The sequence below is a fragment of the Nesoenas mayeri genome (genome assembly GCF_963082525.1).
Source record: "Nesoenas mayeri genome assembly, chromosome: 5".
Classification (NCBI taxonomy): Eukaryota; Metazoa; Chordata; class Aves; order Columbiformes; family Columbidae; genus Nesoenas; species Nesoenas mayeri.
The window spans coordinates 42,789,397-42,805,180 of record NC_137548.1 but is presented as its reverse complement, the minus strand read 5'-3'; the positions used below and the strand labels follow the sequence as shown (position 1 = coordinate 42,805,180).

Genomic DNA, 15,784 nt, shown 5'->3' with positions numbered 1-15,784 from the left:
TGCTCTCTAGAACTACCTGAAAGGAGGTTGTAGCATGGAGGGTGTTGGTCTCTTTTTCTGAAGTAGCAAGTGATAGGACAAGAGGAAATGGCCTCATGTTGCACCGGGGAGGTTTCGATTGGATACTAGGAAAAAATTCTTGGTTGGACTCTATGATCCTGAGGGTCTCTTCCAACCAAAATGATTCTATGATTCTAAAGGTTAACCCTCTTAGCTACAGAGTTAGTATTGAAAATGTTGAGCCTCTGAAATAGGGGTATAGTTCCATGGTTGCCAAGCAAATGGTGTTGAGAAGTTGGCTTTTTCAGTGCTGTAATGGCAGCTATGAGTTGCATGATCTCAGCACCAGGAAGGATTCAAGTTGCTTTAGAACCGTGGTCTTGTTAACTGTGGGTCAAATGAGAGCTTCTTAATGAGCCGTGCTGAGTGCTGTCAGGAAGCTGGGAAAGAGGGAACTGATTATATACAGTCTTGGATTCCTATAGTTTAATTTCTATTCTGTTGCTCTGTGTTTCAGACCATTAGAACCGGAGTATTAATCTATGATATGAACTTGTATATCTACCTTTTGTTTGTCTCTGCTATGAAATTGCTTGAAAATCTGTTAATAGATTGACTGGAATGAATTTAATATTGGAGATCAGCTAGAATAAACGAGTTCATACTTTTGTTGTGTACCCCTGGAGAGGGCAGCAGCCATGTTTACATTATTTCCTTCTCTGCAAAATGTCATGGAGCTGACTATTAGGCTTTCCAGTTGTATTAGTGAAGACTGGATTGACTTTTTTCTTTTTCTTTTTACCTTTTCCATAGGTTGTTCCAACAATCTTGGAGAAGTTTAAGGAGAAGAAGCCTCAGGTAGTGCAGGCACTGCAGGAGGCCATTGATGCAATCTTTCTTACTGTAAGTAAGACTGACAATTTTCCCATTGTCTGAGAATGAGTCTCTAATTTTGGTTTGCTTTTTCTCTTACTTTACTCAAAACTAATGACTTGCTTTATCCAACGCTGTAGACCACATTGCAGAATATAAGTGAAGATGTGCTGGCAGTGATGGACAACAAAAACCCAACAATTAAGCAGCAAACATCTCTTTTCATTGCAAGAAGCTTCCGTCACTGCACACCTTCTACTCTGCCAAAAAGCCTGTTGAAACCTTTCTGTGCTGCACTTCTCAAGGTAAAGCAGGAAGAGTTGGTGCTTCTCTGGTATTGACTCAAGTACTGCTGTTGTGAAGCATGGAATTGTTTTAGGAGAAAGACCCTTGTGGTGATGCAAGGAATAAAGAGTTCTTGTGTGCTGTGTAGCCATCAGAGTCAGTTTTGATTGATGTCTAACTTGAAGATGACCATCAGTCATAGGAACAATTTAGTCTCCTTTTCTTAGCTTCTCTGAAACTGAAGACCCACCAAGTTTATAATAGATTCAGCAAGTGATTTGCAACTACTGAACTTCTGGGCACTGTGCTAGTTGCTTCTTGCAGACATTTCTAGCAAGCTTTTGTTGAAATGCTACATATAATTTACCATGAATAAAAGAAGCATCATTGATTCAAGTACTGCAATTACACGAGCATTTATCAGTGAAAACAATTACGATATATACTTTTTTATCATTGCAAAATAGCCCTTTCTGTGTTATGGGAAATATCCCTGGCTTCAAAAGTGGAGGCTTGAACAGGGTTGCAGAACTTGAAACTCCTTGTGAACTTTCATGGTGCTGCAGTGTCTATTAAAGCATGAATATGTACCCTCTTCTTGTTGTGTGACAGATCCAAAGACGGGAAACTGGCCATATATGAGAAACAGTAGACTTGATCAGTATATAGGAAAAAGGAAGTGAAAATCAACTTTTTTCTTTCTTCAGTGGAATATTAAGGATTATTCTGTACTAGGTGTAGATTTTAAAAGAGGGGAGGGAACTTCTACAGAAGATGAATTTACAAATCTGTTTAGATATGAGCTGCAAGTCATATGATACAAGTTGTCTTTGTCTGCAGCATATCAATGATTCTGCTCCTGAAGTAAGAGATGCTGGATTTGAAGCATTAGGCACTGCCTTGAGAGTGGCTGGAGAGAAAGCTGTGAATCCTTTTCTAGCAGATGTGGACAAGCTAAAACTTGATCGGGTGAGTTTATTATCATAAATGTTGTAGGAAAAAAAATGCTCCATTTAAGATGTGTCTTAAGCTAGAGAAAAGAGAGGATGCTTTATCTAATGACTTCCAACACAGATTTTTTAAAATTTATATTTTACATAAAAGTTACTGATGCTGCAGGGAACCCGAAAATCTGTTTTTCTTGTTAGGTTATGAAGCATCTTTTCTTTGACTTCCACTATCTAAAATGCGTTAGTATGTTAACATTGCACCTTTTCATTCTTATGTAAAGTATCTGTTTGGCTTCAAGGTTGTATTGTGTATGAAGTGGGCTCTGGGGTTTGATTTGGGTTTTTTTCCTATTGGTTGATTGTATGTGGGGTTTTGTTTGTTTTTGAACACGTTCTCTGTTGGCAAAAACAAAGTTTAGGGCTTTAGGTCATAACCACATGGTCTAATTGTATATTATTAGACAGCATTTGGTATTAAAGACTTTCCAACACAAAATTTCATGCTTCTGCATAAGCTGACAGGTCAGATAGAATGATTGTATAATTTAAGGTGCTAAGAATTAGTGTTTAGAACATCTACAACTATTGGGGGATTATCAATGGTTTCTATGTATATAAATGCTATTCCTTTTGAGCTAAGAAAATTATTCTAGCAATACAGTAATGGCTGATGCCATTGACTGGTTAACATTACTACTGTAAGGGACACAGGATAACAAATTTTTGTTGTGTAAACAACTTGAACTCTTCACATTTTTTCCAGAGCAGTCAAGTTTGAGCCACTGCTGTTGAAGGGATGCTATACATCCAACTGTGGTAGCTAAATAGCACTTTTGTTTCCTTTTATTTTTTTTTCTCCCCTCTTTTTGTCTTAATTGTTTATCAGATTAAAGAGTGTGCTGAGAAGGTGGAGCTGGTTTATGGTGAAAAGACAGGAGGAGCTGCTGAGAAAAAAGAAGGCAAGCCTATTGCTGGAAAGACCCCTGCTTTTTCAGGGAATGGTGGAGACAAGGAAACAAAAGATGCGGCAGCCAAACCACTGAAAAAAGCACCTGCTGCGAAGGTAAGAGAGATTGCCAAGAGATTGTCTGACAATTACAGTTGTCTGTGGTTGCATCTAACAGTTACTTATTGAAGACCAAAGGTGGCCTATTGAACATCTTCCACTGAGGAATGACTGTCTTTCTGTGAGAGTAGGTGCAACACATGAATTAAATAAGCTCTAGCAGAAAACTATTTTTTTTTTCTGCCTGCAGCTGTTATAGTACTGGAGAGATATGTATTTTTTTACATGAGAATTTGGAAGTGTGGAAAAAATCAGTTCTTTTGATATCTGATGAACTAGAAACCTGTTTGATCCTGGTTAACACTTGCCCACTTCCTTTCTAGCCTGGAGGCCCACCCAAGAAAGGCAAACCAGCTGCAGCTGCAGGTGTGGGAGGTGCTGGAGCAAAAGGCAAGAAGGGCCCTGAGACCAAAGAAATATTTGAATCTGAGCTCTCAGTGAGTATTCTACTATTCTCTGAAACATTAAGTTCTCTATATAAGTAGCTTTGGTTAATCAGTTCTTTGGCTACTATGGAATTTTTCACTGAAGTTGAGATTGTCATGTTAGAACAAGGGGAAAGCGATACTTTTAACTGGTAAACTGGATGTATATTTAATTGGTAAAATGGATGTATTTAACTGATGCTATTTATTTGGATGTTAATTAACTGATAAAATGGATGTATATTCTGGTAAATACACACCCGTCGTTCCGGCTGTTGTTGATACCAGGCCATATAAGACAGTAACAAAAAATCATACTAATATAATAGGGCATATCATGTTGTCTCTGAACTAGGAACAAATGAAAAAAGTAGCAACATGACTACTTTATATGTAATTTATGATGCATGTGTTGCCAAAGGTGTCTGGTATAAAAGCCTGGGAATATAATATTCTGGAGTTTACATTGAAATCTGAAGTACAGTACAGTGATAATTAAACTACTGCAGGTTTATTCGATGCTGTTCATATTCAGTTACATTTCAAGAAAAAGATTGAATTCTGATCCATTTATCTATCTTCGTGGTAGGGAACCAAGCAGACTAACCTATCTATAGGTTAAACAGTAACAAAAAGCTATTAAATCTTTGCTAGATATATCTGCAAGTTTTTTGGACTCTCATTTATCTTTAGAGTGTCACTTACAGTGAATTCTTTCCATTATGAATCCAGTTCATATTGCTAGTTATACAGTAGAAAGTGAGTATATGCTTCCTGAAGGTGATGCAAACACCAGTGAAACGAGGGAAAAATTTGTAATTGTTGATATAGTAAATAACTTCTTCATTTTGCTGCAATGGATGCAGAAGATATGTCTTCTTCCATCCACCCTTATCAACCATAGATTCATTGCTGTGAATGTTTTTTTTCAAACTTCATACAGAATTATCTTGCAAACTTTAGCTTACCTCTGCTTGATTCTGTACATAGTGGCTACTTGGAATTATTTTTGACACAATTTACCATATTTTTCAGGGATTATTTTTCTGTTGCAGTACAATTTAGCATCTTCCAAAACTCATATGGCCCCTAAACTATAATCCATACAAAATCTTTCAACCTAGAACAGAGAGCTTTGTATAATGCACCACAGTGCACAGGGTCATTCCTCAATGTCCTCAAGGCTGCTGCCCCCCTCCAAAGGGATACAGTGGGGAATTAACCTTGTTCTGATCTATCTGCAGATAGAAGTATGTGAGGAGAAAGCTGCTGCTGTCCTTCCAGCTTCTTGTATCCAGCAGTTAGACAGTGGAAACTGGAAAGAGAGGCTCGCCTGCATGGAGGAGTTTCAGAAGGTGAGTTTGTAGCAGTTGATAGGAAAAGAGACAGGTGGGGAAAGAGAAAGCAATAATTGGTTCAGCTTTTTAGGCCCGGTGACGCTTTTAAAAAAGATACCAGTAGTAGTGGTATGTCAGCACTTCAGGTGGATTAAACAATATTTGCAAAAGACAAGTGGCTTACATGGTTTAAATTGGATCTTATTCCATAATGATAGTGGAGTAAGTCTTCTAGTGTAGTACAGATAGTTATGCTTTTTGTCAAAAATATTTGTATGTGGATTGAGGATGCATAGTGGTCTTTTTAAAACACTAAGTAATTCTAAAGCTTTGTCTCAAAGACAACTAGGTTTAAACAAAGTTTTGCAATGATTGAGCAAAATTAGCTGCAAGTAAGTCCCTGCTGATTGCATGTTAGGCAGCAATTAATTATAATGCTAAATTCAGTTAGCAAATAGTTGATGTTTGAAGCCTTGTACGATACCAACAGTCTTCACAGCTCATAGTGAGTGCTTCATATAGTCACGAACAAAAAAGCATCATATGTCACTCAGATATGAAGCCTGGCTTTCTTCCTATGGTATCTATCGTAAGACCTCTGAGAGTTCACATTTTAAAAGGCATCAACTGTTGATGTACAAATAGTTTACACCACTACACCATTATAGTTGCAACTGAGTTTCAGTATTTTAGTGGAAAAGGTGACCAACTTAAATTGTGAAACAGTGGCTGCACTGAAATGCTGCTGCAGAAGCCAGCTTTACTCAAACTTGAAGATATTATCGTTTCAGTGGAATGAATAAGCTTAACAACAACTAAAACCAGTAATTTTAATTTACGTTCAGGCTTAATCTCTACTGTATAGTTAGCATTCCCATGTGAAAGAAGAAAAAAAGCTTGCGTTTTTTCTGTTTGGTTTTGTTTGGTTTTTGTGGGGTTTTTTTGTTTGTTTGGTGGTTGTGTATTTGTTGGGGTTTTTTGTTTTGTTTTTTTTTGTTTGTTTGTTTGTTTTAGTGAAGTGTTAAATTTGTAGGGCTGCAAGGGCCGCTAGTGCTTGTAAGAACGCTTATTAAAGAACATACAAAGTATAGCGATGTAAATACTGTAGTTCAAATTTTGGGTCAGTACCTGCAAAATAGTTACCCTGTAAAAGTGGGTCTTATAGTAAGGCTCTTCAGGTAAACTCTTATGCTGAGAATTTTTGCAACTTAGCTCAGTGTTAATAAAATATTTACAAGGCATTTGTAACTTTTCTTTGTATTTTTGGTTTTGTATTGCTTGTGACCCACTGGCTAACTTCCTGTTTATTCTTTAGGCTGTAGAGCTTATGGAGAGAAGTGAAATGCCTTGCCAAGCTCTAGTAAGAATGCTGGCCAAGAAACCTGGTTGGAAGGAAACAAATTTTCAGGTAATACATTATCCTGCAGTAACTACCAGTCCATTTTTATTACTTAATGTAAGCTGTGTTTCCAATTGCAAGACTATAGCACTGTGACCGCAGATTTATCTGTAGTGAATGAGAATATGAACTCTGAAATTTGGTTTTGTTTCTGCTGACAGTTGGGACTTAGAGACAACATTTGGAGATATCTACATGTATGTGTGTGTGTGCGGATATGTGTGTGTGTATGCATATATAAGTTTTAAAAGCAGATAATGGCTGCCCAGTATTATTAACTGTATATATACACCTATGGGTATAAAAATATATGTATTTGCAGGTATACAAAGAATTTGTGTATATAATCATACATATATATATACAAGTGTGTGTATATAAAGTATGTATTTGTATGCACAGATGTCTGTGTGAACACACATACATTTTTATATATTGAGATGTATATATACATTTGTGTCTGTAGATACACACAAGTAGATATTTTATGTATGCAGTTGTGTTCACCCACAGCTACCTATGTTTTTAATGTATCTATAAAAATATATAGATTTATAAGTTTTGTCTAAAATAATGAAGACATGAGTAACTTCTTCCTGTTACGGATGTTCCAGGTAATGCAGATGAAACTTCATATAGTTGCATTGATTGCACAGAAAGGAAACTTCTCCAAAACTTCAGCTCAAGTCGTGCTGGATGGTCTTGTAGACAAGGCCGGTGATGTGAAATGTGGGAGTAATGCAAAAGAAGCAATGACAGCAATAGCAGAGGCCTGTCAGTTGCCATGGACTGCTGAGCAGGTGAGTGACCAGCAAAGGTATTCTTCCAGTAAATAAAATGAGAAATATTATGTGGAGTCTTCTTTCAGTCTGAGGAGTAAATCCTGAATCTTTGATTATTCTTTATTCCTTGAAAGTTGTTTGTTCTGAAGATACATCCTACGGCAGAAGTTAAATACAAGTTCCTCCAAAAGAGGAAATAATGAGTAGTAAATCAATACTTTACTGAAATATTGCCGAAGCAGGTACACATCCATGATAAATGTATCTCTGGCTGCCTTTAAGTATGTCAGGAGCTTCTGATTTACTTCACTTGCAATCTTGTTCTGCTACAGTGAAACAACAGTTTTTTCCTTGTATTTTAGCCCAGCTGTTTCTCTTTACTTGCAGTGCTCTGTTTTTTTCAGGTGTCTTCACTCATTATTATTATTATTATTATTATTATTATTATTATTATTATTATTATTATTATTATTAATTACAGTGCTTTGTGTCTTGGTTTGCCAGTGCAAATTTACACTTCATTCTCTTTGATTCCAGGTTGTGGCCATGGCTTTCTCTCAAAAGAATCCTAAAAACCAGTCAGAAACTTTGAACTGGCTTTCAAACGCAATTAAAGAGTTTGGCTTTTCTGGGTATGTCTTTTAAGTAAATTGTTAAGAGAAACTTGAATTGAAAGTATTTCTGATCTAGGACTAAGAATCGATTCTTCCTTGTCAAATTGTTCTGAAGAGGGTGACTGCAAGCACATTTGAACTTCTGTTTCTTAAACTCTGATGCTAGCTCTGTCAGGTGCTCTTTTAGCTCTAAAGGTGTAAATGGAAATATCTGACTTCGCTAATAGTATAAGACACTATTACACTACTAGATGCCTTATTCACTTGGCTTTCTCTGAAAAGCATTCTACTTATAGTTTATATGCTATAGGAGTGGGCTAGGCAAGGAGCTGTGGTGTTGCATGTCTGTTATTCCGGTTCTACTTGGATGTGCCTGCACTCAGATGGATCAGTATATCTTATACTTTGAAACAAACCAACAAACAAAAACCTGACAGCCTACGGAATAGTACATACCAGTACAGTATTGCTCTCCTTAAGAGAGATGAAGTTTTGGTCAACAAAATAGCTGTTATTGCATCTGGCACTGTGAAGGTAAGAATGGATATTTCATCAGAACTAGGGATAGTGTTCCTTAATTATTAATCGCCAGTCTCTTAACTGAATGTGGTCAAGCATATATAATAAAGTTTACTCATGAGAACAAAATATCTAATCAGTGAAGACTTCAAATATTAGTTTATTTGACTTAGGTGGTTACTATGCCTGTCCAAGTTGTTATGCGGCTATTAAATGGATAATGACATTGATTAAGTCTTGAAAACACACTGTCTTCAGTAAATTCCTCAAAAAGTATATATTTCCAGCAGGGTAATCTATGTGTAGATGTGACACTAGAACAGCAGCGACTGAGGCTGAGCAAAGGAGGATTCCATAATTGCCTGTTTTCTCTTCAATTGAATTCAGTGATGGTATAGAAGATCCAGCAATCTAAACCTTCCTTTCTTGTAAACTTAATTTTGAAATATGTGCTTTTTTTCTGGAAGATCTTGAGACAGACTAACAAAACACATACAAAACAAAACCCCACCAAAAAAACCCACACAAAACCAATGAAAACCACCAAAAACAATCCTCACCTTTATTATGTGGGTGATGTAATTTAAAATACTTTCTGCCTGTAATAATAGTGATCTTTGATATAAATTATCTTGTTTACTATATTGATTTTCATAGTAGGCTATTCCCCAAACTGATGTCTTTTGATAGTTATTTAAATAGCTACTATCTGTGCTGTACCCGTGATGTTACAAGTGCAAGTGTCTTCTGTTTGTATGAATCTGTTCTCTGCATTTTTTTTCTTTAGTGTATTGTGATGAATTTGTTTTTTTGTTGGTGCTTCCTGTGTTCTGTTTTACTTACAGGGCTTATTTTTTCCCACAGACTGAATGTCAAAGCGTTTATCAGTAACGTGAAGACAGCTCTTGCTGCAACTAACCCAGTGAGTAAATTTAGAATTGTAATCCTGAATTATTATTGATCCTTAATGTGAAGACTGAGTGCTTTTCTTTCTGGCAGGCTGTGAGGACTTCTGCCATTACCTTGTTGGGAGTCATGTATCTGTATGTGGGGCCTTCTTTGCGAATGTTTTTTGAGGATGAGAAGCCAGCCCTTCTCTCCCAGATAGATGCAGAATTTGAAAAGGTATGAAGTGTAGCTCTCTTACTACCAAACATCATTAGTTACTTGGAAACTTCAGTAGCTGGAATCTGTAATAATATGGTGGTCTAACCTGTGTTTCTATAGGTGAACTGGATTTTTGAAGACAGCTCACCAAAGCAGCTGAAAACTCATTGTATCTGACTATGTCATTAGTCACTTTTTTTGTTAGAAACTTCAAAAGTTTCTGCTTTTGTTTAAATAGCATAATGTTTTGGAAGTCTGTTGCCCTGAGACAGTGCATTCATATTGTGCAAGTGTTTATTTTTTTTAAATGTAAAATGAAAAACTCTAAAATAGCTGTTTCTGAATTTTTTTGGGGGGGAAGATGGGGTTGTTTGTTTGGTTTTTTGGTTTTTGGCGTTGGTTTGATTTTTGTGTGTTATGTTTGTGTGTTTTGGTTGTGTGTATTTGTTGGTTGGTTGTGGGTGTGGGGTTTTTTTGTTTGTTGTTTTTTGGGGCATTTTTGTGTGTGGGTTTGGTGGCGGAGGTTATTTTTTTACATATATTTTTTTCTTATGTGTTTGGCTTTTTTGTTGCTCATAGATGCAAGGGCAGACGGCACCAGCCCCAACTCGTGGAATTTCCAGGCAGAGTGTGGGAGGTGGAGATGATGGTGAGGAAGAGGAACAAGAGGAAGTTGGGAATGATGTTGTGGATCTCTTGCCAAGAACTGATATTGGGTAGGTTTGGATTCTGCAACCTGAAGACCTGCTGCTTCCACTGCAATTCAAAACTTTGTGTTTATAAACACTTTCTAGGCAGAAATCTGTGGTGCTATACCGCTCAAATATGACAAGACACACAAATAAGAAAATGAACGTTTTATCTTTTTCCCTATTCTAGTGATAAGATCACAGCTGAACTAGTGTCTAAAATTGGGGACAAAAACTGGAAGATCAGAAAGGAAGGTCTAGATGAAGTGACAAGCATAATTAATGAAGCTAAGTTCATAGAGCCAAACATAGGAGAACTTCCAGCTGCTTTGAAGAGTCGTCTCAATGACTCCAATAAAATCTTGGTATGTTGTTTAAAATAGTGTTTCAGCTATTTCCAGCTTAGAACTCAAGACAAACTATGTATGATTTCTGAACCTTGCTTATTACTCAGTCTGTTACAATGTCATGAAATCAACAGTTGGAAAACAGTGAACTGTGTATTTCTACCTCATATGTTTGCCTATTTTTATAAATATTTGCCTTTCTCTTTGCCTTATATTAAAAAAAAAAAAGCCTTCAAAAAGGGAAAATCTGCCCCCCTGGATGTAAATAAGCAAGTGAAGAAGAAATAAGTTTGAGTAATTGCTCTGCTTGTGACAAAAGTGAAGTGTGCCTTGTTTGAAAATGTTTGGTTGAACTTTATTTACTCTGAATATAGAAATAAATTTTACTGATCTGTGATGAATTTGGAGTCTGGAATAGATAACGTTGAACAGGCATTCCGAAGGACAAGCCTAGGTGTACAGTAGCATTACTTTTCTATTGTGACTTTCACGCACATGGTTGTAATAGTATTTTATTCAAAGCCTTTTTCTTTATGTGCAGGTGCAACAAACACTGAGCATCCTTCAGCAGCTGGCAACAGCAATGGGCCCCAATATCAAACAGCATGTGAAAAATTTGGGCATTCCTGTCATTACAGTCCTAGGAGACAGTAAGGTAGGATACTCATCAAGGTCTTTCCCTTCTGCTGCTCACTATCTGAATTATGCCTGAGAAGAACTATGGTTGTTTGGCCTTGCTTTTGAGAGGTGGATGATAGTTAAAACTTTTTTGGAAGCTTAGCAATTTATTTTGAAAGTTTCTTGTCTAAATGACAACTTATTATCCAAATATGAATGTGTGCCTGAATATATATTCTGCCTGAGATGTGTTCTTCTGCTTGTACATAAACTCAGTCATTGTCAGAATTCAGCTTTTAAATGTAACGTGGTGACTGTTGGCATACTTTTAATGCTGAAAATATACTACTTTAGATCCTAATCAGGTTCACTTGGTAAAGTTGGTTGTAGAGCTTCTGTTCTTTTAGTGTGTCAGTGTGGAGTCCAGTGTGCATTGTTGTCTTTGTATCACTGTGTAGGAGACCTTTGAATTCTAGGTAGATACAGGACACTCACAACTGACACCAAGTTTGTATAATGTCAGTGTTGAGCTTGTCAGGATGCTGTGTCAAAATCAAAGCTAGGACCATGGGAAAGAGCTGTTGGGAGCAGTGGGGAAAGGATGCTTGGGAAGATGCCAATGTTTTGTGCCAGAAGTCGCAGGCAATTATCTGATGTCTCTGCTCTGAATGTGAGTAGGAAAAAGAGCAGACACTGGATCTATCTGTCCCAAACAATGCAAGGACATGGGCTAGTCCTAGGACTAGATAAAAACTCTTGGTTCAAATTGTTTTCTCATGAAGAATCTTAAAGAACTGAGGTTTTACATTATTAAGTCCGATTCTTCTTTTATTCACCAGTTAATGTTGACAAAACAAGTTCCCTTCAGTTGCAATTCCATGGCTTTAATGATAAGACCAACTGCAATTAACCTGTACTAAAATGTGGAATACCAGTGTTACTTGTAGGCACTACAACACTGAGAGGATTGTATGCTCATTCAAACATTGTCACAGTAGTAACTTTTTTGATGTACTACAAGATATGTGCAGTTTTTCCAGTTGCTGGAGTTTTTGAAGTTGAGGAGGGCCCTATTTGGGCCCGATTTTGAAATGTTGGCAGTGGACCCACTGAATAGTTGAAGAAAACCAACAACCTGTAACTTGAATGAGGACAAGTTAGGTTTCGGTGATGGGATCTAAGACCTCTTCAGAGAGGCTGATGAGCATCTTTTTAGCTGTAGCACACTATTTGTTTCTTTCCCTCAATGAGCTTAAAGATGGGACAAGTTATTTCCAAAGATATTCACTTCTTATTTAGGTAGATGCCTGGATAAATCCATTTTAAATGCAAAGGTGACATACTAAATCTAAATTAGTCTCTTACACTATCAGCTTGCCTTAGAAATTCAGCCTACAGGAGACAATCACATGTATGGAGTCATGACTATACTGATAACATTTTGAAGAACCGTGGTTGTCAAGTATTCCATTTGACTTCCCCTAACTTCATATAGCCACTCCAAAAAGAATGCTGTTCTACATTTTGCTTGGAAAAAACACTGAAGATGTGAATTTGATAGGGCTCCCCTGTTCCTAGCTTGACTTTTGCCTATGTGTGTCCTAAATAAGAGTGCCCCAATAGCAGGCTCTGTAACCCACTTGCCTTGATTTGTGGATGTGCTAAGTCTATTTTAAGCATTATGTAAATCACTAACCATATTCTGTAGCTTGTTTGAGAGTTAGGAGACTCCCAAAATTCTCATCAGTGAATGATGCAAAGTGCTTTTAATAACAGCCTTTGTCCTTCTTTATCCAACGTATTTTTTTGAATTATGCTAGGTAAGTATAGTGGCCAATTCAGGGACTTCTTGTAGCTGATACTGTCACTAAAACTAAACTCTTCTGAATCTTTGACTTCGCTAGCAGTGAATAAAAATAGAGATTGCAAAGCCTGTGATGTAGAAGGGTGAATCTGTTGCCTCTTCTGTTGTAATCTTCTGACCCCTCTTTAGGATTATTCTTCTTAAATCTTGTTCTTGCCACAGAATAACGTTCGTGCTGCTGCACTAGCAACTGTGAATGCCTGGGCTGAACAAACTGGCATGAAAGAGTGGTTGGAAGGGGAAGACCTGTCTGAGGAGCTCAAAAAAGAAAATCCTTTCCTAAGACAAGAGGTAGGTTTCTTTTAAAAAAACTTCTCCCTTTGTGTGTCTAATCAAAATAACCTTACTTGCTATGAACTATGTTTATCTGTGCAGACTGAAATGACACAATGCTACCATTACATGAGTAAACAAGTAGTTTTGTGTTCATACTGATATAAAATTGTGAAAGGCCAGAAGGATAATAAGGAACAGGATAATAAGGAACTTTCTTCCTGCGTGACAACTGTTATCCAGATTTCAGCGCCTCTGAAATTAAACATTTGTCTATTTGACTGGCATTTTAAGAGCCTAGTGTGTTTGCCCTCAAATTAACCACATGGTAATGAAGACCGGAACTGAACTGGAGGCATTAATATGTTTGTTAGTTTCAAAAGGACAAAACAGCCCATGCAGTCCTAGCAGACCAGGCTCCAAGTTTTAACTTAACTGCATATTAACATACTGTACTGAACTTTTTTATTTTATTGCTGACATTAAAGTTGATGCTGGTTAAGGATGTTTGTCTGAACAAATGTTTTTATTTGGAATGGTGTTTTTCCTGCTTGCGCAGTGGCATGTGAAGGACCACTGTTCAGGCTCTCATGGCCTGACAGAGCACTGTGAGCACTTCTTCAAAACATTTTTTCTTTTGTCTTTCTTTCAGCTTCTTGGTTGGTTGGCTGAGAAGCTGCCTACCCTCCGTTCAGTTCCTTCTGACCTGCTCTTGTGTGTGCCTCACCTGTACTCCTGCCTTGAAGATCGAAATGGGGACGTGCGTAAAAAGGCACAGGATGCCCTGCCATTCTTTATGATGCATCTTGGCTTTGAAAAGATGACAAAAGCCACCAGCAAGCTGAAGGTATTGCTGTCATGGAGATAACGTGGCCTTGAATTAGTACATGTTAACAAGTCATGCTCACAGTCTCATGACATACTGTTTTGAGTCATGTAAGCTAGTCTGCATTGAATATTTCCAGGGGGGCTGAAAATAGCATCAGGAGGCTGAGAGTTAGAGCTTTCTCTGCCTTAGAAGGAATGCTGCCACTGCAGGTTTATCACTTCAGGAGCTTGATATTTATTCAGTCTGCTTTTCTTCTGGAAAAAAATCTACCTGCAGATGGTTTCCATACCAGTTACTGTTCAGTTGTGTGCCTTTGAACACATGCTTTAAGATGGCTTCTAGCAATTTGGTCAATCTTGTGGATCCTTGAGTGCTAAATCACTGTTAGGGCATTCTGTTAATGTCATAGGACTGCTCACCTGGAACAAATTGCTGGTTCACATGTTTCCCATAGGTTTTGCAGAAGAAACTTAATGGAAAGATATTTTTATCTCAGAACAGCAATACTTGAAAACATCGATCTTTTAAATAAATGTCCTGGAAGACACTAACCAGAGAATAGGTTGTTTTAAACTACTGTCATTTTCTGTGTCTGTGACATGTATTAGTAGTCAGTATCACTAATCTTTCCAAACGTGTCACTTCTTCCCTCCCCACTCTCTCTTCTCTAGCCAACTTCCAAAGACCAGGTACTGGCCATGCTTGAGAAAGCCAAAGCCAACATGCCAGCCAAACCAGCTCCGCCTGCTAAAGCATCTTCCAGAGTGGCAGGGGGAGCAGCTCCAGCCAAATTCCAGCCTGCCTCAGGTAACCTCTCTTAAGCTCTGGGAAATAACTGAGAGAAAGGGTGGTTTTCTTTTCCCTTAAGAAATTGTTTTGGTGTAAAATAACACTTTACTCCTTATTTGTTTTTGAGAGCCATGGGTTCTGTAAAATTGATTCTCTAGGAAGGGGTTTTATTTCCAGGATCTGAGCATGGGAATTAAAGGACTAGATTAAATCTCTACTGTTAAATTTGATGAAGATGGTAGCTTGATTATCTGCGGGGAAGAGCTTTTAGTTGTATATGGATGATACTAACTGCAGTATGCTATTGTAGAATAAATTGTACATAAATGGAGAAGCAAGCTATTTTAAAGATAACTTTCAGAACTGCATATTTTAGGCTACCTCTGTGATTTGGACTGGTAGTAAAAACATTGCTTCATAGATGCAAAGGTGCTTGTGCAGTATTTGCTCTATTAACAGCCGTTGTTCTGGTTTCTTTTTGTGTTTTTGTTTTTTTGTGTTTGTTTGGTTTTTTTTTTAATCTGGATACACTGGAAAGTAAATGAACATACAAACAAAATTAGTTAATAAGATTTTAGTGCTTCTGTGTTTCTAAACGAAGTGGGCATGTATGGATTTAATGCTTTGCAATTCTGAAAATGTATCCTTGCAGGGAATAATTTGATTAGGTTTGTGTTTACTCATATGCATTGTGTGCATGTATGTGTGGAAACGAGTGAATAGTCTTATATATCTGTGGTGTGGAAGTCAAGTTTTCAGGGATTTGGGGAAGCTTTTTGATGTGGCAGAGGAAGTTAGATACTTAGCAGGAGGAGAGTTCAGCATAGTTAAGGTTACAAATAGCTGTGTGATCCTAGTGAGTTTTGTTTGCGCTTCTGGTCTTACTTGCGATTGGGTCGACTTCTGATGTAGGAGGTTTTTTTCCTTTCCACACAACCATCTGTCAGCTTCTCTTTGAAAATCTCTACTTGGTACTGAAGCTAAAACCCATAGACTAGAGGCATTTTTTTGGTGATAT

General features: G+C 37.4%; 1 protein-coding gene across 3 annotated transcripts in view; it reads left to right on the top strand.

The window, feature by feature from the left end:
- CKAP5 (cytoskeleton associated protein 5) overlaps positions 1-15,784 on the top strand; it is a 42,127-nt gene that overhangs the window by 7,635 nt on the left and 18,708 nt on the right. For 2 of the 3 annotated variants that reach the window (XM_080344558.1, XM_080344557.1), the window contains exons 8-24: positions 814-903; positions 1,014-1,178; positions 1,999-2,127; positions 2,995-3,171; positions 3,498-3,611; positions 4,844-4,954; positions 6,252-6,344; positions 6,950-7,135; positions 7,655-7,749; positions 9,115-9,172; positions 9,250-9,375; positions 9,937-10,073; positions 10,237-10,411; positions 10,935-11,048; positions 13,038-13,166; positions 13,801-13,995; positions 14,649-14,784. In XM_080344558.1, coding sequence (XP_080200684.1) covers positions 814-903; positions 1,014-1,178; positions 1,999-2,127; positions 2,995-3,171; positions 3,498-3,611; positions 4,844-4,954; positions 6,252-6,344; positions 6,950-7,135; positions 7,655-7,749; positions 9,115-9,172; positions 9,250-9,375; positions 9,937-10,073; positions 10,237-10,411; positions 10,935-11,048; positions 13,038-13,166; positions 13,801-13,995; positions 14,649-14,784 — 2,230 coding nt within the window. The remainder of the gene's footprint in view (positions 1-813; positions 904-1,013; positions 1,179-1,998; positions 2,128-2,994; positions 3,172-3,497; positions 3,612-4,843; positions 4,955-6,251; positions 6,345-6,949; positions 7,136-7,654; positions 7,750-9,114; positions 9,173-9,249; positions 9,376-9,936; positions 10,074-10,236; positions 10,412-10,934; positions 11,049-13,037; positions 13,167-13,800; positions 13,996-14,648; positions 14,785-15,784) is intronic. The other variant, XM_080344559.1, reaches the window with a different exon arrangement.